We start from the raw sequence: 26,589 nt of genomic DNA on the forward strand, positions 1-26,589 counted from the left end.
CATCCTTCGATTTGTATCTTAGAGGGCCGAGATAGTCGAGGCCCACGAAGGCGAACGGAGCCACGAGTTGGCTTCTTATAGACGGCAAGGTTTCTGCATACGGGTATTCGAAAGGAAGAGCGTGCATCCTTTGACATGTGACACATTGCCTCCGCACCGCTCTGACGAGTATTCCAATTTTCCGTATCCAGTATTTTCGTTGGATGTCCGATATGACATCTTTCACTCCCTGATGTAGCAAGCTGGTATGTGATTCGATAACCAGAAGGCGGGCGAGCTGGTGTGTGTGGATGATAATAATTGGTCTCTTCATCTCATCGGAGTGTCTGGGATGTCTCGAATTGACATATGGCCTGTTGTGTCGATATAAGCCGTCTGGAGAGAGCACTGGCTTAAGATGAGCAGGCGGTTCCTGCCCCATTCGCAACTTTGAATCCCGATAATGTTCCGCAATGATAAAGGTTCTTGTGATCCTCCGTTTGGTCACTTCGTCCTTTTCTTTATCGGCGTCATCATATCTTTGCAGTGTCATTGATTGGTATGAGTACTGACAAGACGGGAACCGATTGTTCCGACTTTTTATACAGCTGTGGACAAACCGAAGCACATAATTGCACGTAGTTGTCAACTTCCGCATGTCATTAGTTCTGGAATATGGCACGATTGACTCATATTTACATAATTCTTTCTCCTCCATGCTGTTGACAACTGCAGTTTCTGGTGAATCTTGGTTTGGAAGCTTGTTTAGTTCTCGAGATAGAACTTTTTCTCCGTCATTCACCACGAATAGGTGAAACATTCGGGCATCTGGAGGCGTTGTTTCCAGAGTCTGAGGCCAATCTTCTTCAGGTCGCTCGAGGAAGGATGGTCCATGGTGCCATAGTTTGTTGACTTTCAATTCGGCTAAAGTGCATCCTCGAGAAGCAATGTCTGCTGGATTCGCGTTTGTTGGCACGTATCTCATTTCTGGATTCAGTTGAAGTTCGGTTAACTTCGCTAAGTTCTTATGGATATTTGTGACTCGATTAGCCACCCATTTCAGTCCCACGTGGTTTCCTACTTTGTGTAGAACCCAGTGTAGGACACATGTACTATCACTGAAGAATATCACCTGATTGACTGGCATGTGAAGTTCGTTCATCAGATTCAACGCAAGGTTTGTGGCTGACTCCAGTGCCAGAAGTTCCATTTGTGGGATGGTGATTCCAACACGTCCTGGCTTGACTCTCGACTTTGAGCATATTAATTGGGACTCGTACTTCTGTCCAGGAAATTCATGTCGTATGTATGCAGCAGCCGCGTAGTTGTCCTTGGAAGCATCTGAGAATATTACCAGTTGAACTCCAGTATAGTGATATGACGACACGATTTGTCGCGGTATTACGAATTCCGTTTCGTTGAAATGACTGGTGATACTCTTCCACATGGGAAGAAGTACGTCTGGTAACAGATCACCCCATTTCAGGTCGAATTGCCACAACAGGGTGATAAGTTTCTTGATTGGCACCACGAGAGGTGTAATGATCCCGGTTGGATCATAGTTCTGAGCAAGGAAGGCGATAACTTCCTTCTTTGTAGGGATTCCATTTGGAGGCCTCGCGATCTTAATTCTTATGACGTCTGTCAGACTATCCCATGTATGACCAAGAAGCTTGTTTGAGGTGTCGGGCGCCCGGTCATCTTCTTTGATTTTCTCCATAACTTCTGGAGAATTGCATAAAAACTCCCTAAGATTCATCGCCATCCGATTGAACGTATCCTTTAGTTGACCGTAGTAGGTGACTAACTCGTTGACATCGTTTGTAGTCATCACAATATTATCAACATACAGATTTTCCAGGATCTGTGCATTGATTGGATTCGGATCGTTTTCGAGATTCTGGATGATGGTGACGGCCAGGAGAAATGGAGAACAGTTTACTCCAAACGGCAACCGAGCAAATCTGAGCACTAGTATATTATCCGGCGTCGCCTCTTTCGTTGGATCCTTGAGCCATAAGAAACGTGTGGAATCGCGGCATTGTGGTTGTAGACGAATTTGATGAAAAGCCTTCTCAATGTCCGATATCATTAAGAATTTCTTCAAGCGGCTTCTGACGAGAATCCCGAAAATGCTCTGGAGTATTGATGGTCCCGGGTGGATACAATCATTTAGGGATAGTTTTCCTCTTCCATGAGACGAAGCGTCCAACACGATCCGCAACTTGGTGTTCACTGAGCTTTCTTTTCGTACTCCCCGATGTGGGAAGTGGTAGACAGGTCCAGAGGGTTTCATGTCGGGTGTGACTATTTCCACGATGCCGGAGTCGATTTGCTTCCGTATGATCGTATCGTATTCCATCCGGGTCTCTATAGTTTGACCTGCCGTGAGAGATACGAGTCGTTGCGCGGCAACCGGAAAGTTGTCGTCGAGGTATTGCTCTCTGCCATTGTACGGGAATTGAACGCTGATCAGGTTGTTCTCATCTCGAACAGATGATCTCTTCTGGTGTTCGACGATCTGCTCATTAAGTCGAGCCTTGCTGCTAACCACTTCTGGCGGTTCTATTCCCAGGAGCTCTAAATTCCAATGCTGTTCCACTTGTTTGGCCAATTTCTGGTTGGAAACGTTTGATTTTGGTTCCAAACGACCATCTTCTGGAAGATCGTAATCTGGAGTATCCAGCGTGTGAACAACGATATGTTCCATGTCGTCAGTAACCACGATAGGTTTATTTCCACCAACTGGGAATAAAGCATTTTTAACCATTGGTGGGTAGATAATGGATCCAATGATGGTACGAGTTACCATCCTTCCACTGTCGAGAGTTATCAGCTGCTGATGGATGTTCCCAAGCAAGTTGTTACCAAGGATAATGTCGACCGGCCTTCCATTGAATTGCTGCAGATCTTTTATCTTGGTAATGTTGAACCGCAAGGAGTCTAGTTGGTTGTATTCGGACGATGACAGTGTCGGAGCCGAGAATGGTATCTTGATTCCACTGTAGCTGGCTACGGTAGCTGCCCAGACGTTATTTGATTGATCGATGACTTCCAACCTGTAGAATTTGCAATCCTCGTCTCGAGTCTCCGATATGAGACCTTTGAATCTTAGATTTCGTTGTCCGACAATTCGGAGCTGAAGTTTTGTGGCCGTTTGAGTTGAGATGAGAGACGTGGACGCGCCGCAGTCTGCCAACGCCAAGAGGTTGTGTCCTTCTGGTGTCACCAACGTCATGAATGGTAGCTTGCTGTCCTCTTCAATCCCACGACTGATGTAGATTTGAAATGACTCGTTGTCATCTCCTGGGCCGATGCCCATTGATTCAGAAGTCGGTTCTTCTGACTTGTTGACCAAACGTAATTGGTCGTGTGGAGTGTTAATCTTCTCGAGCGAAGATGTATGTTTGCTTACCTCTAGCGATTTAGAGGTAGCAGCTGCTGGCGATTCCAGTGTAGATGACGAGATAGATGTGGTTGACGATTTCAACCTAGTTGCCGAAATGTCGTTCGTTGACGATTTCAACGATTTGTAGATGCCACTCGGTGATTTATTGATCGGAGGTTCCATCCTCCCTGTCACGAAAAAACTTGCCATTCTTGGATTTGTTCTCGTTTTGACAAATACCAGTGTGATGACGTTCGCGACAATGGAAACAACAGAATTTCGAGTTGCATCTTTCAGAGCTGTGGTTGGATCGGAGGCAGTTTGAGCAGAGTTTCTTTTCTTCTATCGCTTTCAACTTCATCGCGATGCTAAGTTTACAGTTAAGAGCCGTATGCTCCTTCGAATCACAAAAGAAACACTGATACTTTGCTGTTCTCTTTGGCTTTTCTCCATGCTTCTTCTTTGTTTTGTCGTCGGATGTCTGGATTGAGTAGACTTCGGTACTTCTTGTTTTCAGCTTCTTCTCTGTCTCCGCTGTTTCCAGAGCTCTCTTCTCGGCGATAGCGTTAAAGGTAATTCCAACCAGTTCTTGAAAAGTTCGATCCTTTTCGTGATTCTTCTTGAAGACTATTCCCATGATTTGTTGAGGCAGCTTGCTGATGAACGAATTGATGAAGAAGGAGTCATTCAATGTGCATCCTTTACTTCTCAGCGAGTATGCTATGGTGCAATATGTGTTTAGATCCTGCTCCATATCCTCGTAGCTGTCTTCAGAAAAGGAGAATTTGTTGAGCTGGTGGATGAGGCCTTGTTTAGTGTCCTTCTCTCTGTTGTATTGTCTTTCCAAGTTATCTCTCAACGCATGGTAGTCTTCTTCTGACAGACTCACTGATCTTAACATCGACTTCACTTTCCCACTCAGGAGTTTCATGAGTAAGGCATGTTTAAGCGTCACCGGGATGTCATCTTTGTCATGAACCATAGAATTAAACAGCTGCATAAACATACTATAGTCAGCTGGTTCTCCGTCGAAAACCGGAACTGTGTTCATGACTGTGTAGACCGTGCTGTTAGTGATTTGAGGATTCGAGCTGTCCTGGGAACCCGGATGGTTCTGGCGACGGATTGGAGATTCCACCGTATCGTTCATTGGCGTCGATGCGGGTGGAAGTGGAGACGAGTTCTCCGGTGGTATTGGGGAGCTTTGACCAATGTCGGAAGCGTCCGGTTGACCGCTCGATGGCTTCGTGGCCTCACTCATAGTTGCCGACTCTGTTTCTTCTTGTTTCATCTCAGGCTTGTTCTGCCACGATGGCTGCCGACTGAAGACCTCATACATCATATCTTGCAATTTCTGCATGTTTTCCTGCAGATTTTTGATAGCACGATCTGTCGTATCAGATGATGTTTGCATATGGTCTTGCAAATTTTTGATGGCACGATTTGCCGTGGCCGATGAATCCAAAAGCAATGTCTGAGTATGTTCGATTGCTCCGATACGTACAGCCAAATCATCCGCAAACTCGGCAATGTCCTGGGAGGCTTCTGATGATCCACGGTTGAGTATGTTGGACGTCGGGTGAGCCGAGACATCCGAGCTATGGTTGCTCTCGCATGGCTTCGTCGAGTTCGGGGGGTGTCGACCTGAATTCGACACGACTCCTTGCTGCAATTGATCCGATTGATCGCTTGCCGTCTGAACCGATTGTTCAGGGTTACGCCGTTCGGGGTGTTCCTGATTCAGAGCGATTCCATCGAGAACTTGCGCATTTCCTGAAGCCGGTCCATCGGATGGCGGTGGTGGTGGTGTTCCTGGGGTCGAGACGTCTCCGGGGCGGGCGTTGTTCACCGCAGAAGTCAATTCCCCGATAAGATTCGTTATCTGATTGACTAGCCCGTCATATCCCCGACCTGCCAGATGGTTCGATATTTCAGCCCGATTGGCTTCAAATACATTCTGCGTACAGAGCTTCTTGTTGCTCTTGAGCATCTCCATCGCATTCTCCTGGAGACCCTCGATCAGGGCCAGTTGATCTAGCAGTTGCGCCAGATATCCGTCGAGTACGGTGATGTTTTGGGTGTTTCTCTCGAGCGCGAGAGCACGATCAGCAAGAGAGACGAGCGTTCTGGTTCGAGTTAACTCACGGGTGAGACTCCACTTGATTGTTTTCATGGTCACCGGGTTCCGTTGATCGCTCTTCTTCTTGTTCTTGACGGCCATGGTTGGTTGGTTGGTTGGTTGGTTGATTGATTGCGGTCGATGTTATCGACAAGTCAATTTAGACTGATAATGTTTTGTTGATTCTTCATCCTTATATACTCAATGTCCATGCCCTCCTTTTTCTTGACCTTGCTCTGGTTTGCTAACCTTGATAAAAAAAAAGAAGGCTTGCGTGTTTTCTTTATTACGTGCTTCCGTGACATTGTTGATTTCACGAGATTTTTATCTTTCATTTGTACTACATCCTAATGACTCGACGTGTCACTACTATTGGCTGTCGTATTAGGATTCTTTTTAACTCAGTGACGCTTTATAGCCATCAAAAGTGTAGCTGAGATTCCTATTCTTGTTATTTACACTGTTAGTTCCTGTGACGTATCACGGATTCATATGTTTTGAGGTCCTCGTTGGAGAACATTTGCGGAAGTTGTACATTCGTCTTCCTGTCAGTTGCAAAGTTCCTGATCTGTAACCTCGTCTTCTCGCTGACCCTACTACTTTGGGCCCTTTCACAGGATCAACGATACGACGGGAAATAGACCATCCTCAAGATGTGGTATGTCGGTGGTGGCGATTCTGTGGCTATCTATGTGAGAGTTCTCGTGAGTCTTCAGAATCCGGACCACGCTATCTATTTCCGAGCTGACAGTTTTCATCACCACATCTTTTTCTTTTTGTGACCGATATGTTAGACACCGATTGTGCTCTTAGCACCGATTGCGCTTTTTCGGACAGATTTACACTGCCTCTGACTCGATGTGTCATGTAACCTACGAGAAGGAGTACTATCTGGTTGGAATTACTATGAACAAGACCGAGCGGACAAAGGACCTCTTATTGCGAGATTCTGTGAAGTAATGTGAGACCAGTTCGAGTTTATTTGACATACATCCCGCACGAGTTGCGGTTTCTTTAAAGAAAAAAAACGAGTTTTCTGTACGATTTACAGTTTCTGGTCTTCTTCGGGTGTGGTGTACTATTGATCATCGTCTTCTGAGCCGTCGAGATCAATATGAACGTCGTAAATGCCATACGTACGTGGTTTACGGGCATCCGATTCTTCCGAATCCATATCGCTCACATCGTTCTCCTCCGTCTTCGGATTTCCAGTCTTCGGATGATTCTCTTCATCGACTCCTTCCTCCATAGGATCATCAGGTTTCTCATCGTTGGCCTCCTCCCTTGGTTTCTTGGGCGCAATGACGTTGTCTTGTGGACCCCACTTGTCTCTGCACAGTGCAGGATGATGCATGCCGCTGCAGAAACGGCATGCGTTCTTTCTTGTCTTCGCACGGCAATTGTCGAACAGGTGGCCACTCATCAGGCAGATCGAACACCATTTGCGCCTTTCTACAGCCGCCCATCGCGATTCAACATCGAACTTCTCACAGTAGGCCGCTGCATGACCTCTCTGAGAACAAAAAAGGCACCCACTCCAGAAACGATGTCTTTTCTGTTTCTTGGGTTTTCCTGGCCAACTAACTCGACCGTGCAACGGAAGGCGTCCTGGTGAGACAAGTGATGAAGCATCTTGGATAGATGACGCTGGCGTATCCGAATTGATACCTGAACAATGCGATCATTGTTGTGAATACGATAATTCGATTTTCAGATGGTAGGTACGAGATTTGACGCTATTGTGAGAGAGTGATCATGTTGCGTGTGTGGTGGTTCAATGGGTTGATCAGTTTTTTCGACTAAAAAAACATCTCTCGTCTCGCTGGGACCTACATCAACGATATGATGTCCTACCGGGTGTACTGTATGTTGCCACTCGTTCGGATCCCACCCGAACCCATACAGTCACCTCGTAAATAACGACTTTGTTTTACCTCTCGATTAGAAGTTTCACCTCTCGAATAGAAGTTTCACCTCTCGAATAGAAGTTTCACCTCTCGACTAAGGGATGGTATCTCTACGATAAGAGGTGTCCTACGATTAGGACGTCTACAGCGGTCGCCTATCCTAGCCTACTGCGGTCGCGCTCGAATTTTGCGTTCTGTGATGACTAATCTTTCGAGCCCTGAGACCTCTCATCCCACCAAAGTTCGAGTAACTCCGGTCGATGCACCATGTCGCGACGGTTTGTGGGGTGGTGAGCCCGAACCGACCGCGAGGACTGAGAGGACTTGGACTTAGAAAGAAGAGCCAACACAGATTTAAATAACAACGATTTATTCGATAAGAGACGCAAATTAAATAAGATACCTCTACTAGCTCCTTTTGGCTCGGCATCGATGGACGTCAGTTGAGGAACCTTGGAAGAAGGTGATGGCGAAGGTGGCTTTTGCATCGGAAGTAGGCAACGGCTTCGGCTGGTTGAGAAGTTCCTCTCTCGTGGGTAGATACTGATTCTTCTATTTTCTTGTTCCTACATCGACATTGACACGTAGTAAGGTCATCAAGATAAGGAGTTTGTGGAGCACGTTGTTCAAAGTGATAATAAGGATACCGTATTCTCTTCACGTCCATATGAATTCATCGTTGTATAATTGATAATAAGAGCATAATCTACGATCTAGATTGTACCAGTTGCGACAATATAGCTGAGGCTATTAATGTCGCGACAAATCCAATTGACTTTTCACATTTTGATGGTCGTTTTCGTGGTGAAGACGTGGAAAAGTGGAAGAAGACGTGGTAGAAGAAGACGAAGAAATAAAAGGTTGGTCGTAAAGTCGAATCGGAAATGGAAATGAGAGAATGGAGAGAAATGGGCCCGTCGAGTTTTTGAGAAGCACATCAGGAGAATAGTACTACGGTACTGCTGAGTACTCTTTAATCGGGAAAATAGAACGGACCCATAAAAACTTAAGCGTCTTTTTCTTCTGGAATGAAACGAAGACGTGGAAAGAGTGAATGTGCATTCTCTTCTCTCTCTCACTCTAATCTTCTGGAATTGTATCTGCCGACGACGCGAGAATTGAAGACGAAGAAAAAATAGAAGAACCAAACAAAAGATAGAGAAAAACGAGAGGAGATGAAATCGGTCTAATCCTTCCAAACAAGAAAAAATATGTATAAATATATAAGAGAAGAGGAGTAGATTGGAGAAGAAAAAGGTAAACGAATAGGAACAACTCCTGATAGAAGAAGAAGAATTTGATCAAAACTCGTTTCTAGAGAAATCTGATCCAGAAGAGAATACTACTTTTGCATATTTGGTCAAGTGGTTTGGTCTGTTTATGACGGATTTATAGATCTGAAGGGGATTAGTCCAAAGAATCTTTGCGATTTTTCAAAAATAGAATACTCAATGTGGTGGAAATTCGTGTTAGGCATCATCCAGGTTGGGGCTGCGATGTTTTTTTTGTGTACAGATTACAGTAAGAAAAATATTGAACAGAATGAAATTAACTTTTTTTATTAAGTTTTCTGGATTATGATAATCAGAAAGTCCATTACATCTTCTCAAAATCAGAACCTAGCATATGTCTTCTCGTGATTCTCAGAATTCACAACTGCACGTAACTCGAAAATTCCAGAATCTGTACTCTTTCTACCAATACAATTCTGATTCCTGACACGAGAATTCTCTTTCTCAGAATCCACGAGAACCGATGAATCAGAAAGAACGAAAAGAGCAAAAACAAGCTGAACGAGGAAAAAGAATCTTGGCTCTGTTTCACACACACTTTCTGGGAAAATTGGACTCAGAACATATTCATCAAAAATCGGAAAAAGACGTCTCCGCGGAAGACAAAAAAAGGAGAAACAGAGGGAGGAGAGAGAGAGTGCACTGCTGACCTGAATTATGGATGCGCCAAAAGGAAATTGCAATGCTTCAGAAGAAAAAAGAAAATAGAAAAAAAAGGAGAAGATGCTCTGTAATTGCGGCAGTGGGTGGGGGTGGATGTGCAAAGTGTACTCTAAAAAAAGATATCAGAGTAAAAAATTAGAGATGAGGTCAAATGGAGATGGAATAAGGTAGCAGTGGAGGAGTTACAGTAGCTTAACGAGACTCCACTAAATTTCTGGCTCCTCTGGCAATGAGAAATCAATCTCAATGCTCTTGAAACCCCAAACAGGAAGTCTTTCATAATTGAACAGAGACCAGAGATTCGTTCTAATTGAGTTCAAATGAGAGGAAATTGATTTTTGGGAAATGGGTTGAGACTAGAATAGTGCAGTTCGTCCCGCTCTTGATTTGCGGAAACTAATATACTTTATCAAAGCCCTCAAATCTGGGAAAATACTCCTGAAAGACTTGGTTTTGTTTCAGGTAGAATCAGGTAGAAAACGTCTTGATTCTGATGGAACCTAGACATGTGTAAACTTTCCTCTAGAACTGGCAACCACAACGGAGAGTCCGCTGAGAGACTGGCTAACTATATAGAACCGGTTTAAAGTCTGATTGTAAAATTCATCCGTTAGTTATTTTTGAAAGAAAGATTCATCCGTAAGTTCTCTTCGTAAGTTCTTTAATGAAAAATGTATCTCAAGGTAACAAAAGGAGAGTCAGTCACTTCAGAATCACAAGATCAATGTCAAAAACTTGTGAGGCGGTGTGACTTTTCAATTTCAATTTCCACCAGCCTCTTTCTCATTTTTCTCTCTTTTTTTCGTTTTCTTCGGTCCGTTGCTCATTTACCAAAAGTGGCATGCCCCCCAAACGGAAATAACGAAGCAAGCAGATATAGAGATGGCGAAAGGCGGAAATACACGTACATATGAATGAGGAACGAAGAGCAATTGGAAAGAAATAAGAAGTGAAGAAAAAAGAAAAAGAAGGAGGAGAGAAAAAGCAACACAATATATCCATATATATACATGTATCCTTTCTTTTTTTCTCTCTTTTTCACACTATTTCCGGCAATTAATGAAGCAGGTAAAGGGCAGAAGGCGTCGAAAATGTGTGAAATGAAGTCGGTCGGAAACGTTTTGGAGCCTCCCCCGACAACTCCAAATGTAACATGATATGAGATAGAGAGAGGGAGGGGTGAAGGAGTGACAGACAGCTTCTGAATTGGAAGATTGTTGACAGAAAAGAAGAGATGAATTGTTAGATGAGTTAAGCGGATTGGTTAGTGATTAGGCAGGGATCAGAAGATGGATTTCAGATGAATTGTATGGATCGTCAAGCCAGAATATTTTCAGATTAGAAGTTGTTTGGATGAAAAAGAGAGACTCGTGTGGAGAGTGATGGAACAATGAAATCGAGAGAAAACTTTTGAGGTTGAATAATTGTAAAACCATAGGCTGGTTTTTCGAAATTCCCTGTGTTGCTCTGAAAATCATGAGAGATCGAAAATCGAGATAGAAGTTTCCGATAACTCATAAAAATGACAAATTTAAGGAAAAGCCTTAAAGCAACAACTGAAAAAAACGTTTATCCTAGAACTTGAACTAAAAAATGCAATTTTTTTCGAGGAGGTGTTTAACAAGCTAAAGAAATCGAAGAAATCAAGAACTATTTACTGAAAAAACCTGTTTCTATTTCGCCCCTCTTGCATTTCTTCTGGATGCGAAATGCAATAAGCGAGCAACTAAATCCATGGCAACGAGTCGGATGAGAAGAAGATAGAAATGAAGAAAAGAGAGGCGGAGACTATGAGAATTCGATGAGAATATGAAGTGTGAAAGAACGGAGGAGAGAAAACGGAAAACGAAGAATGAATGCCCTTTTTTTGATGAACGTTCCTCTTGGGATCTGACCTGGAAATAGTGCTTTTCGAGTAGATTGCTGATCATTGTTTTCCTTTCTCACGTGTCCTTCTTCTCCTTCTTTTTTCCGCCTTCTTCTATTGCTTTTCCTCTGCTTTTTCTAATCAGATTGAGTACTTCTTTGGGACGACGATGGAGCACACACGAGTATATAGAATAGAAAAAAGACACACTGAAGAAGAACCGCAACGGCACTTTGAGATTCATGTCTTCGACCCCATGGTCCCATTGGGAAATCCAGCAAAAACCCAACCAATGAGGAGCAGTGTCGGAGGAGAAAAAGCAAAAAAAGAAGGAAGGAAGAGCTCATTCTGACATGATTTTGCGCGTTTCGATGATGTGTTGGTTGAGGGTGGGAGGAAGAGAATTAAGAGGAGATTGTATAAGTCAATCAGATGATTGGTAGTAATGATTTAGAGCATTTGAAATCAAAATTCCTGTACTGACTTCTTAATTGGTCAGTTTCAATTATTCTAATCAATGACTTCTGAAGATAATTTTGTGGAAACAATCTTCTGATCTTTTATCAACACATTGCGGACGTATCTACTAGAACGAATCAGTTTTTACTTTTTCAAGGCATTTCAATGTAACTCGGTTGTAAAAAATGATTTATAATAATCAACTTGGCATTTTGAGTTTGAGTTCTGAGTTTCAACGGAATTCAAAACTACAAGGCAACATAAAGAAATTATTTAGACTCACTTTACACCCGATTCAAGGCTAAATATCGACTCAACTAAACAGGTGAATACTGATATATTTATGGCATTTATATTGACACGAATCTTTAAATGGAGTGATTCCAAAAATTAAATTGGTTGGGGAGGTTTACGAGAGGAAAAAACCAAGTTTTCAGAACTGTTTCGAATGTGTTTTAGACGAATCATCAATAAAAGGAAGAAGTGCCACGTCATGAGAAAGAAAACGGAAGTTGTTTGACTCTTGACAGGCTAGACAAGCCTCCCTCGCTTCGTTCGAAAATATGTCAAGACTCTACAAAGTTGCAGAAGTTAATAGATTTCAATTGGTAAGGAATAAAGTCGAATGATCCAGAAAGACATAAATCAGAACACAGAATGTATCGTAGTCTCATAATTTTGAATGTGTTGAAAACAAGACGTCATTCTTGAATAGAAATTGAGAATGAATGGATGGGATTTGAAATCTAAAATGCAAATTCGTGAATCGAGGCACCATTTCAATCTCCAGAAGAGATGGAGAAGAAGGGGATTTTGTCGAAAGATTTTTGGTTATCAAGGAAATTGAAGCAGGTGCATGTGAGGAGAGTGGATTCTATCAAAAGTGTGGAGTGAGTGAATGAAGGAGAGCAATGTCAGGAAATTATAAGAAAACAGAATGAGAGAAGAAAGAAGGCGTGTGCTTACAAAGAAATTGATGTGAAAAGGTTGGAATAAGGGAAGAAAGAAGAAGACACAATGAGCCGAGAAGAAGAAAAAAGAATGGAGCAAATGGAAATGGATCTATCTAAAAAGAGGTCTCTCTTCTTAAATTGGCTCTTTTCCTCCCCGTCCTTTTTCTGGTTTTGGTGGTAAAAAACCCGAAACCCCCTTTGAAGAAGAAAAGAGAATAGAAAAGAAGCTGTTACTGGTCATGGACGACGGAAGAACAAAATTCGGGCAATCAGGGGTAACCAGACCCACAGGGAGCAACCGACTCGTTTGTTGGAATTGACGCTTGACGAAAAACGAGGCGAATGGAGGAAAAGGAGCCCCAGAAGGGAGACGGGTAATTCATAACGGGACGTGCTCCACTTCTGACTGACCACTGCTTCTTTTGAATTCACTGCTGGGAAAACCGTTGGCCATTTTTTGATGATTGGTGGTGCAGAGTATCTGGAAATTGAACTATGCGATGTTTCTGATGTAAGATTTCTAGACAATATGAATCGCTAGTTCTACGTCATTTCAAGATCTGTAAACACCCACAATTTGTGTGTGCTACAAGTAGTTTTGTGTGTTGCTCAATAAAACTGACTCATTCTGATTTTCGCTCACTCATTTCTCTATGTCCAATTCCTTTGACCACAGAATTAAACCAATAAAAAACGGCTCTATGTAATTGCAATACCTTTAAGAGTACGTCTCCATATCCAATGTTCATAAAAAATTCTCGAATGTTTACTCAAGCACAAACCTGATGAATTTGTGACGAAAATCAACATGTCCATGAACGAATGCGTCAAGATTTATCAGCTGTTTTTTGAGCTCATCAACACGAAGAACGATTTCAGATGAAGAGAAGGAGTCAGATCGGAGGGACATTATGAATGGTACGAAAGTGGAAAAACTGGGGGAGGAATGGGTTCTTGAAGGTAAATATTATTGAGAAAAGACCACTTAAGTATCTAATTTCATGGAATTGAGGACTGCATTTTTATAAATTAGTTCGAAAAGTTCCAGAGATGAATTTTCTGTGAAGTTGATTCATAAGTTCGAATAGATACGAGATAAAATTTTGGAAACATCCCAAGAGACGATAAACTGTCAGAGATTGCCAACATGCTATATTTTTTTCTACACAATTTTTTCCGGAGTTGTAGAGCGGATTGATCTGATTGACTCACAATTAGATTTTTCCAACTCCTATAGTTTGCTCAAACAGTCGTGAATCCTAGATTTTGGAGACCTAATTTTTTCTTGCATTTTGTAATCCTTAACTGTTTTGTATCGATGAATAATCAATTCAGATATATGTATCGTGCCCCATAACAATATAAATTAAAAGACCAAACTTCAAATCACTCGTTTTGTCTGTTTATTTTCAATGATCGAACATTTTCCACTCAAATCCATTCTCTGAAATCTTCGATAAGCGGATTCCCTCAATTGATCTCTTCCCTGTGTCATTTTCCTCTTTTTTTGTCATTTCAGTTTTAATATTTTTCCTCTCATTGACCATGAAACATCTCCTTTTATTCTCTCTTGTTCTCGGATTTTCCGTAGCTTATCCATCGAGTTCCGAGCAGCTTGAACTCCTTATCGATCAAGTTTATCCTGATATTTCTACATATTTGACACGAGATCAGATTAGAACTGTGAGTTTCCCAAAAACAGTTTTGTTGAATTCTGATGTCTAGTAAATTCTGAAAACTTAATTAATTTCAGCTCTTCGAAGAGTTGTCTGTTGTGGTTCACAAGGCTCGCACTTTGGAGGAAATTGCTAAAGGTCCGGTTTAAAGTTAAAGAATCTTTAGAAATAGTCATGATACAACCGAAAATAACTGAAAATAAGATACTTTCGGAATCAAATATCGTTTTTTCGTATTAATCGTTTCTCAATAAAGATGATTTTCAGCAATGAGCAAACCAATCATCAACACCTTGACTCCAGAACAGAAGTCAGAATGTTGGGAATCAATTCAGAAGGCGCAGAAGGGATTCGGAGGATTCCAACAGCTGAAAGTTATATTTTTCCATTCAATGGATGCAGTTCAAGAATTCATGGGTGATTCAATGGAGAAAGACAGAGCGGAAGTAGTTGGAAAGTCATCAGGAATTACGGAAGATGAGAAGTTGACTCTGATTTATGAAGTGTTCCGCCAATATTTCAATATTGAGTTTGGACAAAAGGTGAGAGAGATGGTAAAGGAGTTTAAATTGAATAAATTATTTCAGGTTATGGATACTGTCAAATACTCAATGACCGAGCGCGATTGGCTCATTGCAACTGCCGACGCCGCTCAATATCTCAAAGTGGAAAACTTTAATTTGGTCTACTGAAAGACTTCATGTTGATTGTAATTCAATGGTTCATAAACTAACATCAATTGAAGTTTTGTTTTTTGTTTTTTGTAATATAAAAATTTGAATCTAAAAATTATCTTTATTGGTTCCCTTGCCCTTTTTCAATGGTGGTGCCCGTACAAGAAATTTATCAAGTATAAAAATGAAGTTTTGTTACACAACTGATGTTGTAAAGCGAATCAGTGAGGCCGTGACACACCCACAAAATTCATCGTTTGACCAGCTCTATATCAATACATCTCCTATAAATATAATGTTCTTTTCCGCGTTAACTTTTCTGATTCCCGATTGCCGTATACACAAGGCTTGCTTTTCGGCAAATAAAAAATGCATTCATTAATATATAAAAGCATAAGAATATATAAAGAAAAGCAATCCTCAAATAAAGAAATTTATCAAGAAAATAAATTTTCTTTCTTTTCTCATTCAAAAATGAAATTTTCTCAATGAATGCAGTACGTGATAGTGTACTGTTTTCCTCCGAAATCGACAACTTCCAGGTCTTGTTTTACGGCATTCAGTGTTGAGATTGCCAGTACATCTTTCAATGCTGTTTCCTTGAAAGTTTGGTTTTTTCTGAGAAGATTTATAGCATCAAGGAAAAGCTTCGTGTTTCTGAAAACATAGTCCCAGTCATCTTCATCCTGTTCACTGAGATCTTCGTAGAACAATGAAGCTCTGAAAGAAAAAAGGGTGCTAGATATATGCGAGAGGGGCCATTACCCTCCAGTACAATTCCATCCGCCATTCAAACACCCAAAAACGTCATCACCGTCATCTGTCGTAATCTCAGCAGATATGGGCTGAAAATATCTAGAAATCTGAAATAATGAATAATATACTAACCATCTTTTTCATGAACTCCACGATACGTTCTTCTGCATCATAAACAGCCAACTTCACTCCCAACTCAAGCCAAGTTCTGGTAAGTGCAAACTTCGCGGATCGGACCAAATTGTTATGTGTCTCTTTGAATTCTCGTTCCTTTAACTCTTGAACGGCTTTCTCATAAAATTCATATTCGTTCTCCACCTGGAATATATGATAGTTTGATTATGTCAATTTCTCAAAATCTTACTGTAGAATCTCCAGATTTATCAGTCACTTTCGTGAGAATTACATGAAAAACGCTTCTGAATAATAATCCGACGTGAATTGGATACGTGATTTCGAATTCTCTCAAATCTACATCTTGAATGTTTGTCATGAAGAATTTTCGATTTGACGTTAGAAATGCAATTTTCGAAACACAAGAGGAAACTTGGAACTGAACTATTTGACAATCACACACTCCAATCCGCTCTGAAAAATATATAAATTTGAGAAGAAATTCTCGGTTTAACATACTAAAATCGAAGAACAGCTCTCCTTTTGATTCAGGATTGTATAACGAGAATCTCAGTATTTCCAGATTTGGCTGTACTGCGAGTAATTTCGAGTCTGTTGTCATCGACATAGCAGTTACAGTAAGCTCCAAACGAGTCCGTTCACTGTATTTTCCGGTTTTTTTATCCTTTTCTCTCTCATAAAATATTGTCTCGCGGCTTGTTGAAATCACCAAAAACTGTGAATTATTTGAGATGTCCCTGAAAAATAACAAATCAGAAAAATGGAAAACTTGTAGAATGTGTCACCAGCAATTGAGAGTTCGAAGGAGTGGAGTATTGATTTTCTGACTAAATTCGTAGTCGAAAGGTCTTTTTGAAGAGTACTCGTCCTCATCATTTTTAATTTTATTGTATATGTCCACACAGTTGTCTCCAGCATTGGCTAAAACGAGATCCGTCTCATTTTGATCATAAAAATTCATCTGATAAAAAGCAACTTTTGAATATTCATCATCTTGAGACACATAAATCGATTTGTCATCTCCAGCGACGTAAACCTAAAAAAAATATTATTTTTATGTTTCAACAAAAAATGTCAACTCACTGTGTTACCAGACGTCGCCATCGATCTGACAGCTTCAACAGGTCCAGCCTTCCTTTCCAAAATCTCAAACTCGCCAGTACTCGATTGTCCGGTTTTGGTGAGTCAAGGATCTTCTCCACAAACATACAAAAGTCCATCAGCAGTTGTGACCATTGAGAGAATAGATGAGAGAAGACACGGAAGAGATTGAATCAAAGTGAAGTCATCAAGGTTCCAGAAGGTTACTGTCCCGTACGAATCTCCACATACCAAAATTTTCGAATCCATAAATAACAAGGATCTTGGTGCGTTTTCTTCGCACTCACATCGAGGACTTAGTTTCAGATTGACTTTTGTTTTCATTTCTTCCACTAAAATAATGTCACCAGCTAATCCAATCGCTATTTTATATCCGTCACTGACAATTGGGGACGTTGCGCACTTGGAAGCCACTATGATCGACGACAATACGTTGTTTGAGTGCAAATCAAAAATATTCAATGTAGTTCCAGTGATTAGGCATATGGTAGAGGTGGACGTGTCGTGAACGTACGATGCAACTATTTCGGAACCAGGGTTTTGAATGATTTTCATCGAATTATAATGTTTTTCATCACAGAATCCGACTGAGCCATTTGAAAATACAATTACAAATTCGCCATTGTCTACGATGATAACATTCTGGATAGAACCATTTTCAGGTGAAATAATTTGGCATGGAAGACTATGGTTGTTGTTTGAAATATTCAAAACTTCGATATAATCGTGACCATTTCTGGAAATCGAAAATATGTGAAAATCAATAAAAAAGAAGGAAAACTGACTCTGTTGGTCGAACAATTACCAGTTTACCAGCTTCGGTATCCAATGCAATCAGATTCGCCTTCCTCATGGGAAGTTTGACAGTTTTCTGCTTTCCAGAAGTCATTGGCTTAGCGAGTTGAATATATGCAGGAAAACGAAGTTTTGATAAATCAATAACTATTCCAACCAGCCACAGGCAATCGAGTTCGATATTCGCCACGTTGCACTATGACGTTTCTCCACTTTTTTCCAAGAAAAAAACTGAAACAAATAAAAATTAATACACCTAAAAAATTTAATACACAAAAATTGAGAAGAAAAAGTGCAAATTAAAATGCCAGATTTTGCATTTCAATGCTATTCACGAACGCATTTTAATTTGCATAAAAACACTTTGCTCATCGTGGCGAGACGCCCACGCTAAAAAATGCATGCGCCTTTAACCTTCGTACCGATAGTTACGGTACGTTACTGTTACTCAAAAGACCTCAACAGCTCTCAATATGTCGTCACAAGTCTTATTGATTATTTTCAAATAGTGATCGAACTTGTGTTGCACCAGCCGGGTGGGTGCTTAATACGGTACATGAGAGAAGATGATTGCCTTTGAGGGCTCTACTTGAATGCGTTCGAATTCGACTTCCCCGAGAAAGTATCTGTGGTGTTATCAAGAATTGGTTAAAGAGATAAATTATGCTCTATGAAATATTTGTGTTCTAGTTTTTGTGATAGTTGCCTCATTTGACATTGCAACCCAAGCGCTGATTTTTACACGAGTTTCAAAGAAAATCCTGAAGTTTCGGCCGATAGGGTACTGTAGTTTCACGCTCATTGCTGTAAACAAGTTCATCTGAATCATCAGCCAATTATTCCTATAAAGTCAAATGAATGAGAAGAATCATTCGAAAACAATGAAGTCAACGTCCGGAAGTTATTGAAGTCACATTCTCTCCCCTGGCAATTCTTCTTCTTCTTTTTTTTCATATATTTCTTTCTTTTCTGAATATTAATTTTCAATGTGGAAACCTGACATTTTTTGTTTTCTTCTTATTCTTCGATCCCTAATTTATGATGATTACAACTGATTCATTCAGAAATACGAGAAGATTGTGATGAGACGATGTTTTTGCAGATTTCCACCCTTTTGGAGGTGAAAGCAAATGCAAATTGATGGGAACTAACAATGTGTTTTTCACGGTGAAAACATATTCGAAGTCTTATTATTGAATCATCACACCATTATGTTTGGTGACAAAAAAACAAGAAGCAAACGGAAAAACATCGAGCATGTTCTACTTTTCTCAGAAGTAATTTACTCAGTTTTTGATTAGATTTTGTCTCTTTTTTTATTGGTCAGTTCCAGATTGAAACTCTCAGATATATAGTCACATGTATTAACAACATCCAAATACAGTACTCGTTTGTTTATGACGGTGTGATGTTTTGCTCCTTCAATTGGCTCGAATCATGTCACATGCCACACCATCTCCAATGTTTACGTAAACAAAAACTTTTGAGTCATTCTCAATTTCAGCCAATTATTTCTGTCAAATTGAAGTCAATTTACGAAGTTTATAAGTCAGAAAAGCTACATGAGAACTGCCGTAGTTTGTCTGAAACTACTACTCTCCCCGAGTTGAATTTTGTTTTGAGCGAAAACGTTGTCCATTTGAGTTGTCTCAAAAGCTTGAATTGAATCACTCTCCCCACGGGAAAGTCATACTGCAAACTCCTCAATTTACTCATATTCAACTGATTCATGTGATTCCCAACCTCTAAATCTTTCAAAGAATTAGAGCTATGATCTCATTACGTCACAGTCTTCAATGTTTCTGATTGTGAAGTGTGATCCCACTTTTTCCTATTCACACTTACTTTTCTGATACTAAAAACTTTTCAGTTTTTTCACATTAGCCAATCAGGGGCTGAAATTTGGCAGGTGAATGGAAACATCTGTCAGATAATAAATTATTTAATTCATAAGAAAATGAAACAAAAGAGCAAGCAAAGTTTTCTGACTACAGAAACTAGAGAAATCAAACTCTCATGTTTTTCATTACAATTCGCTTTGATTGGAAAATTGGAGAACTGGGGTACGGAAAAATAACAATTTCGTGCTCTGAGAAAATTGGATGTGGGAGAACATTGAGTGTATTGAATTAGGTTTATTGTGTATGTTCTTATCAGCTGGAAGCTCAGAGTACACACGTAAAAAGTTGATATTCTATTTTTACTTATTTTCATACTCCTTATTCCTTCTAACTCACTAACTTTTTAATCAACTTTTTTCTTATTATGTTACTCCATCTCCTCCTTTTCTTATCTAAAAATGTATGTCACATGTTCTTCTTTTTCTTTTTAATCAACTTGTTTATGTCATTCCCTCTATCCAATTTATGCTTCATTCCTCTTGATTCAACCTGACATTCATCCGGACATCCATCCACCTGCTCTTCTCTTCTTCATTCCGCCGAAACACAAATCTTCTTCTTTTTCTCCCAAAAACAAAAACGCTTCCCTTTCCTTCTCTTCCGTCCAACCCAGATTTTGATTGATGATGTCTTTTTCTTGTTCTCCTGTGAGGAGTCCATCGGAGCCAATTGAAAATTGAAATAAAAATTTTGCTTTTTCTCGAGTCGTAAAGTTACATCATTCCACGAAATCCTCTCGAACCAATGGGCAACTGTCATTCTCCCAATAGTTTATTTGGTATAAAAGTGCACCTTTCAAACGAAAAACATCAGACAATACTCATTCGTTATCTCTCGTTTTCTTCTCTTCTCTGTTCCAAGTTCTTCACTCGAAAAGCTTTTTTCTTCTCTCTGTCCCTTCAAAATATCAATTATCGCTGAATTACACGCCCACCTCTTCATCCTCCCATCAACCTCTAATTCTCTTGAATCCCAAGAAAAACTAGCGACTACAAAAGAAGGCGTTGGAGACTCTTTTCAGAGCATTAGGGGACCACCATGGCCTCTTCCGGTTGCAATAAAAGCGCACTCATGTGTCCAACACGAGCCAAAATTTTTCAATTACTTTTTTCTCGACTAGCCAAACTCAAATCAATCAGAAATGTTTGAAAAGAGAGCGGGGAAGGAGAGCTCTTATCGATCAAAAAACTCTCTTTTCTTAATGATAAACTTGTTTTCAAATTGAGTTTCGTCTCATTTTTGTTGTCAACACACTTCATTTATATTACACCTGTTCATGTTAATTTTATTTTCATTAAAATTCCAACCTCATTTTTTTGATAAGGAGTAATAATTCACCTGCTATTCTAGAGTCAAACTCTTCTGTTGCCTGCTTTGATAAGAACTTATTTCACGTGAATTTCATCGTTGTACTCTGTCTCCAAACGCTGCTGTAGCATATACCGTAATCTTCATATTGCAGGATGATCGTTCGGATCTCCTTATTGGCCAGTTTACTGGTCATTTCGACCATCGCATTCGAATGTTCTCCTGACACAATTCTTCGAATGGCAACCAACAAAAGAGAAAAGCATTCAATGGATGCAGTTCAAGAATTCATGGGTGATTCAATGGAGAAAGACAGAGCGGAAGTAGTTGGAAAGTCATCAGGAATTACGGAAGATGAGAAGTTGACTCTGATTTATGAAGTGTTCCGCCAATATTTCAATATTGAGTTTGGACAAAAGGTGAGAGAGATGGTAAAGGAGTTTAAATTGAATAAATTATTTCAGGTTATGGATACTGTCAAATACTCAATGACCGAGCGCGATTGGCTCATTGCAACTGCCGACGCCGCTCAATATCTCAAAGTGGAAAACTTTAATTTGGTCTACTGAAAGACTTCATGTTGATTGTAATTCAATGGTTCATAAACTAACATCAATTGAAGTTTTGTTTTTTGTTTTTTGTAATATAAAAATTTGAATCTAAAAATTATCTTTATTGGTTCCCTTGCCCTTTTTCAATGGTGGTGCCCGTACAAGAAATTTATCAAGTATAAAAATGAAGTTTTGTTACACAACTGATGTTGTAAAGCGAATCAGTGAGGCCGTGACACACCCACAAAATTCATCGTTTGACCAGCTCTATATCAATACATCTCCTATAAATATAATGTTCTTTTCCGCGTTAACTTTTCTGATTCCCGATTGCCGTATACACAAGGCTTGCTTTTCGGCAAATAAAAAATGCATTCATTAATATATAAAAGCATAAGAATATATAAAGAAAAGCAATCCTCAAATAAAGAAATTTATCAAGAAAATAAATTTTCTTTCTTTTCTCATTCAAAAATGAAATTTTCTCAATGAATGCAGTACGTGATAGTGTACTGTTTTCCTCCGAAATCGACAACTTCCAGGTCTTGTTTTACGGCATTCAGTGTTGAGATTGCCAGTACATCTTTCAATGCTGTTTCCTTGAAAGTTTGGTTTTTTCTGAGAAGATTTATAGCATCAAGGAAAAGCTTCGTGTTTCTGAAAACATAGTCCCAGTCATCTTCATCCTGTTCACTGAGATCTTCGTAGAACAATGAAGCTCTGAAAGAAAAAAGGGTGCTAGATATATGCGAGAGGGGCCATTACCCTCCAGTACAATTCCACAGACTTGCAAAATATCGGCCCGGCCCGGCTCGGCCCGTCGGCCCGGCCCGGGCCGGTAGAGAAAGTTGCCGGCCCGGCCCGGCCCGGTCGGCCCGGAGTCAAAAAATGAGCACAACTTTTTCACAAAATTTTTCGAAATTTTTTGAAATTTTCGTCAAAAATAGTCAAAAATCCTATGTAAACTTGAGTTTTATCGATATGTAAAAACATAGTCGAAAATTCGACTTTTTTGCGAAAAAAACAAAAAATTTTCAAAAAAATTCAAATTTTCAAATTTTTGTACTGTGACCCGGGCCGACCGGGCCGGGCCGGGCCAGGCCGGGCCGGGCCGGGCCGGGCCGGGCCGGTGAAAATTCTCAAATCGGCCCGGCCCGGCCCGGCCCGGCCCGGCCCGTTGCAAGTATGCAATTCCATCCGCCATTCAAACACCCAAAAACGTCATCACCGTCATCTGTCGTAATCTCAGCAGATATGGGCTGAAAATATCTAGAAATCTGAAATAATGAATAATATACTAACCATCTTTTTCATGAACTCCACGACTAGCGTCCCCCGCCTCCCGGCGGGCTCCGCTAGAAGGGGCTTCGCCCCTTGCGCAGTGCTCAGCAAGCTTTGAATCAGATCGCTACGACCATTTTGAAGCAAGTTATGAGCGTTTTTTGATTTTATGTGACTCAAGCAAACAGAATTTCATTAGCTTTCGAATGGTAGTAAAATTAAGGTTCTACGACAATTTTGAGCCGAGTTAAAAAAAAACAAAAAGTTAGACCAGACAGAAACTCGAACCAAAAACCTCCCCAGCGACGCACCGCAACACTGCCACTGAGCCACACATTCGCTGCTGTGTAGCCACCCAGATGGCGTATAGGTGGTGGGAAGAGGCACGCTTGTTTCGACACGACCGGTCGTCTCCTTTCAAAAATGTTCTCCAAAGTTTGAGACCCTATAACTCGGGTCAAAATCAATATTTTTCAAATCTGTTTTTTTCTCCCCTTAGATAATTTTCCTGGCTAACACATATCAAAAAACCATATTAGCCAGACTGAAGACACTCCAGAGCTAAGCGATATAAGCGAAAAACCCGTTTTCTCCACTGCTCAGCTCCCACTGGACCGTTTTGGCTGAGACTTGATATTCCATTAGATAATTCCGATTTGACCAACATATCAAAAAATCAAAACAACTTTAGTACAAAAATTTTTCAGGACAGCCAAAAATGTCCGGGGAGGCCGACTACAGCAAGGCGTTTTTTTTTTCGTTTTTCTGCAGTCCACCGGCCGTACCGGACGGGTGGTGATTCAAATTATGAATTTGACGTAAAAAAGTGATTTCTCGTCTAATTTTACGTCTAGTTACCAAGTTATATGAAAAAATATCAGGTAGAACTCGAGATAATCGAGGTGAAGCAAAAAAACCGAAAAATAAAAAAATCGAAAATTTTCTCAAAATAAAAAGGTGACTCCATTCTATTGATTATAACTCGTTTAGAAGTATGGAATCTCAAAAAGGGGGTTCTTAATAAAAAAATTGCCCTGAAAATTTCTATCGATTAAAAAAATAATATCAAAATTTCATCGAGAAATGGGAAAGTTATTAATGGCTCAAGTTGCGGACAAAAAAGTTGACATTTTTAGTCGTTTTTTTCGCCGAATTTTGAGCATAACTCTGCTCTTTTTCACTCCAGAAATATGGAATTTGACAGAAAGCAAGAAAAAGTTATTAGCTAAAAAGCTTTTAAAAAATTATTGAAAAATATAAAGTTTGAACAAAGTTACACTGACTAAAGCAAAAAACAAAATTATCTACACGCGCTTAAGCCCCGCCCACTTTTTTTCCCCCCGCCATACCTACTACCCATTGGGAAAGAAGGTGGTGGATACGTTCTTCTGCATCATAAACAGCCAACTTCACTCCCAACTCAAGCCAAGTTCTGGTAAGTGCAAACTTCGCGGATCGGACCAAATTGTTATGTGTCTCTTTGAATTCTCGTTCCTTTAACTCTTGAACGGCTTTCTCATAAAATTCATATTCGTTCTCCACCTGGAATATATGATAGTTTGATTATGTCAATTTCTCAAAATCTTACTGTAGAATCTCCAGATTTATCAGTCACTTTCGTGAGAATTACATGAAAAACGCTTCTGAATAATAATCCGACGTGAATTGGATACGTGATTTCGAATTCTCTCAAATCTACATCTTGAATGTTTGTCATGAAGAATTTTCGATTTGACGTTAGAAATGCAATTTTCGAAACACAAGAGGAAACTTGGAACTGAACTATTTGACAATCACACACTCCAATCCGCTCTGAAAAATATATAAATTTGAGAAGAAATTCTCGGTTTAACATACTAAAATCGAAGAACAGCTCTCCTTTTGATTCAGGATTGTATAACGAGAATCTCAGTATTTCCAGATTTGGCTGTACTGCGAGTAATTTCGAGTCTGTTGTCATCGACATAGCAGTTACAGTAAGCTCCAAACGAGTCCGTTCACTGTATTTTCCGGTTTTTTTATCCTTTTCTCTCTCATAAAATATTGTCTCGCGGCTTGTTGAAATCACCAAAAACTGTGAATTATTTGAGATGTCCCTGAAAAATAACAAATCAGAAAAATGGAAAACTTGTAGAATGTGTCACCAGCAATTGAGAGTTCGAAGGAGTGGAGTATTGATTTTCTGACTAAATTCGTAGTCGAAAGGTCTTTTTGAAGAGTACTCGTCCTCATCATTTTTAATTTTATTGTATATGTCCACACAGTTGTCTCCAGCATTGGCTAAAACGAGATCCGTCTCATTTTGATCATAAAAATTCATCTGATAAAAAGCAACTTTTGAATATTCATCATCTTGAGACACATAAATCGATTTGTCATCTCCAGCGACGTAAACCTAAAAAAAATATTATTTTTATGTTTCAACAAAAAATGTCAACTCACTGTGTTACCAGACGTCGCCATCGATCTGACAGCTTCAACAGGTCCAGCCTTCCTTTCCAAAATCTCAAACTCGCCAGTACTCGATTGTCCGGTTTTGGTGAGTCAAGGATCTTCTCCACAAACATACAAAAGTCCATCAGCAGTTGTGACCATTGAGAGAATAGATGAGAGAAGACACGGAAGAGATTGAATCAAAGTGAAGTCATCAAGGTTCCAGAAGGTTACTGTCCCGTACGAATCTCCACATACCAAAATTTTCGAATCCATAAATAACAAGGATCTTGGTGCGTTTTCTTCGCACTCACATCGAGGACTTAGTTTCAGATTGACTTTTGTTTTCATTTCTTCCACTAAAATAATGTCACCAGCTAATCCAATCGCTATTTTATATCCGTCACTGACAATTGGGGACGTTGCGCACTTGGAAGCCACTATGATCGACGACAATACGTTGTTTGAGTGCAAATCAAAAATATTCAATGTAGTTCCAGTGATTAGGCATATGGTAGAGGTGGACGTGTCGTGAACGTACGATGCAACTATTTCGGAACCAGGGTTTTGAATGATTTTCATCGAATTATAATGTTTTTCATCACAGAATCCGACTGAGCCATTTGAAAATACAATTACAAATTCGCCATTGTCTACGATGATAACATTCTGGATAGAACCATTTTCAGGTGAAATAATTTGGCATGGAAGACTATGGTTGTTGTTTGAAATATTCAAAACTTCGATATAATCGTGACCATTTCTGGAAATCGAAAATATGTGAAAATCAATAAAAAAGAAGGAAAACTGACTCTGTTGGTCGAACAATTACCAGTTTACCAGCTTCGGTATCCAATGCAATCAGATTCGCCTTCCTCATGGGAAGTTTGACAGTTTTCTGCTTTCCAGAAGTCATTGGCTTAGCGAGTTGAATATATGCAGGAAAACGAAGTTTTGATAAATCAATAACTATTCCAACCAGCCACAGGCAATCGAGTTCGATATTCGCCACGTTGCACTATGACGTTTCTCCACTTTTTTCCAAGAAAAAAACTGAAACAAATAAAAATTAATACACCTAAAAAATTTAATACACAAAAATTGAGAAGAAAAAGTGCAAATTAAAATGCCAGATTTTGCATTTCAATGCTATTCACGAACGCATTTTAATTTGCATAAAAACACTTTGCTCATCGTGGCGAGACGCCCACGCTAAAAAATGCATGCGCCTTTAACCTTCGTACCGATAGTTACGGTACGTTACTGTTACTCAAAAGACCTCAACAGCTCTCAATATGTCGTCACAAGTCTTATTGATTATTTTCAAATAGTGATCGAACTTGTGTTGCAC

At 40.0% G+C, this 26,589-nt stretch overlaps 6 protein-coding genes across 6 annotated transcripts; 2 read left to right on the top strand and 4 right to left on the bottom strand.

The window, feature by feature from the left end:
• Positions 1-14,172: 14,172 nt before the first annotated feature.
• On the top strand, positions 14,173-14,995 carry GCK72_005398 (uncharacterized protein; the record flags this gene model as incomplete). Its single annotated transcript, XM_053725162.1, has 4 exons — positions 14,173-14,310; positions 14,381-14,441; positions 14,571-14,845; positions 14,891-14,995. 4 exons carry the CDS (start codon positions 14,173-14,175, stop codon positions 14,993-14,995), a joined length of 579 nt encoding a protein of 192 aa, XP_053589356.1.
• A 467-nt stretch (positions 14,996-15,462) lies between these two features.
• GCK72_005399 (uncharacterized protein) lies at positions 15,463-16,972 on the bottom strand (the record flags this gene model as incomplete). Its single annotated transcript, XM_053725163.1, has 7 exons — positions 15,463-15,697; positions 15,743-15,822; positions 15,866-16,051; positions 16,098-16,321; positions 16,367-16,605; positions 16,654-16,904; positions 16,952-16,972. 7 exons carry the CDS (start codon positions 16,970-16,972, stop codon positions 15,463-15,465), a joined length of 1,236 nt encoding a protein of 411 aa, XP_053589357.1.
• Positions 16,973-17,053: 81 nt separating this feature from the next.
• Positions 17,054-17,858, bottom strand: GCK72_005400 (uncharacterized protein; the record flags this gene model as incomplete). The annotated part of the gene is made up of 2 exons (XM_053725164.1): positions 17,054-17,705; positions 17,755-17,858. 2 exons carry the CDS (start codon positions 17,856-17,858, stop codon positions 17,054-17,056), a joined length of 756 nt encoding a protein of 251 aa, XP_053589358.1.
• A 3,270-nt stretch (positions 17,859-21,128) lies between these two features.
• Positions 21,129-21,542, top strand: GCK72_005401 (uncharacterized protein; the record flags this gene model as incomplete). The annotated part of the gene is made up of 2 exons (XM_053725165.1): positions 21,129-21,392; positions 21,438-21,542. The coding sequence occupies 2 exons, from the start codon at positions 21,129-21,131 to the stop codon at positions 21,540-21,542; spliced, it is 369 nt and encodes a 122-aa protein (XP_053589359.1).
• Positions 21,543-22,009: 467 nt separating this feature from the next.
• Positions 22,010-25,268, bottom strand: GCK72_005402 (uncharacterized protein; the record flags this gene model as incomplete). Its single annotated transcript, XM_053725166.1, has 6 exons — positions 22,010-22,244; positions 24,214-24,347; positions 24,394-24,617; positions 24,663-24,901; positions 24,950-25,200; positions 25,248-25,268. The coding sequence occupies 6 exons, from the start codon at positions 25,266-25,268 to the stop codon at positions 22,010-22,012; spliced, it is 1,104 nt and encodes a 367-aa protein (XP_053589360.1).
• An 81-nt stretch (positions 25,269-25,349) lies between these two features.
• On the bottom strand, positions 25,350-26,154 carry GCK72_005403 (uncharacterized protein; the record flags this gene model as incomplete). The annotated part of the gene is made up of 2 exons (XM_053725167.1): positions 25,350-26,001; positions 26,051-26,154. The coding sequence occupies 2 exons, from the start codon at positions 26,152-26,154 to the stop codon at positions 25,350-25,352; spliced, it is 756 nt and encodes a 251-aa protein (XP_053589361.1).
• Between the last annotated feature and the right edge of the window lie 435 nt (positions 26,155-26,589).

This window comes from Caenorhabditis remanei, chromosome II, assembly GCF_010183535.1.
Source record: "Caenorhabditis remanei strain PX506 chromosome II, whole genome shotgun sequence".
NCBI classification, from domain to species: Eukaryota; Metazoa; Nematoda; class Chromadorea; order Rhabditida; family Rhabditidae; genus Caenorhabditis; species Caenorhabditis remanei.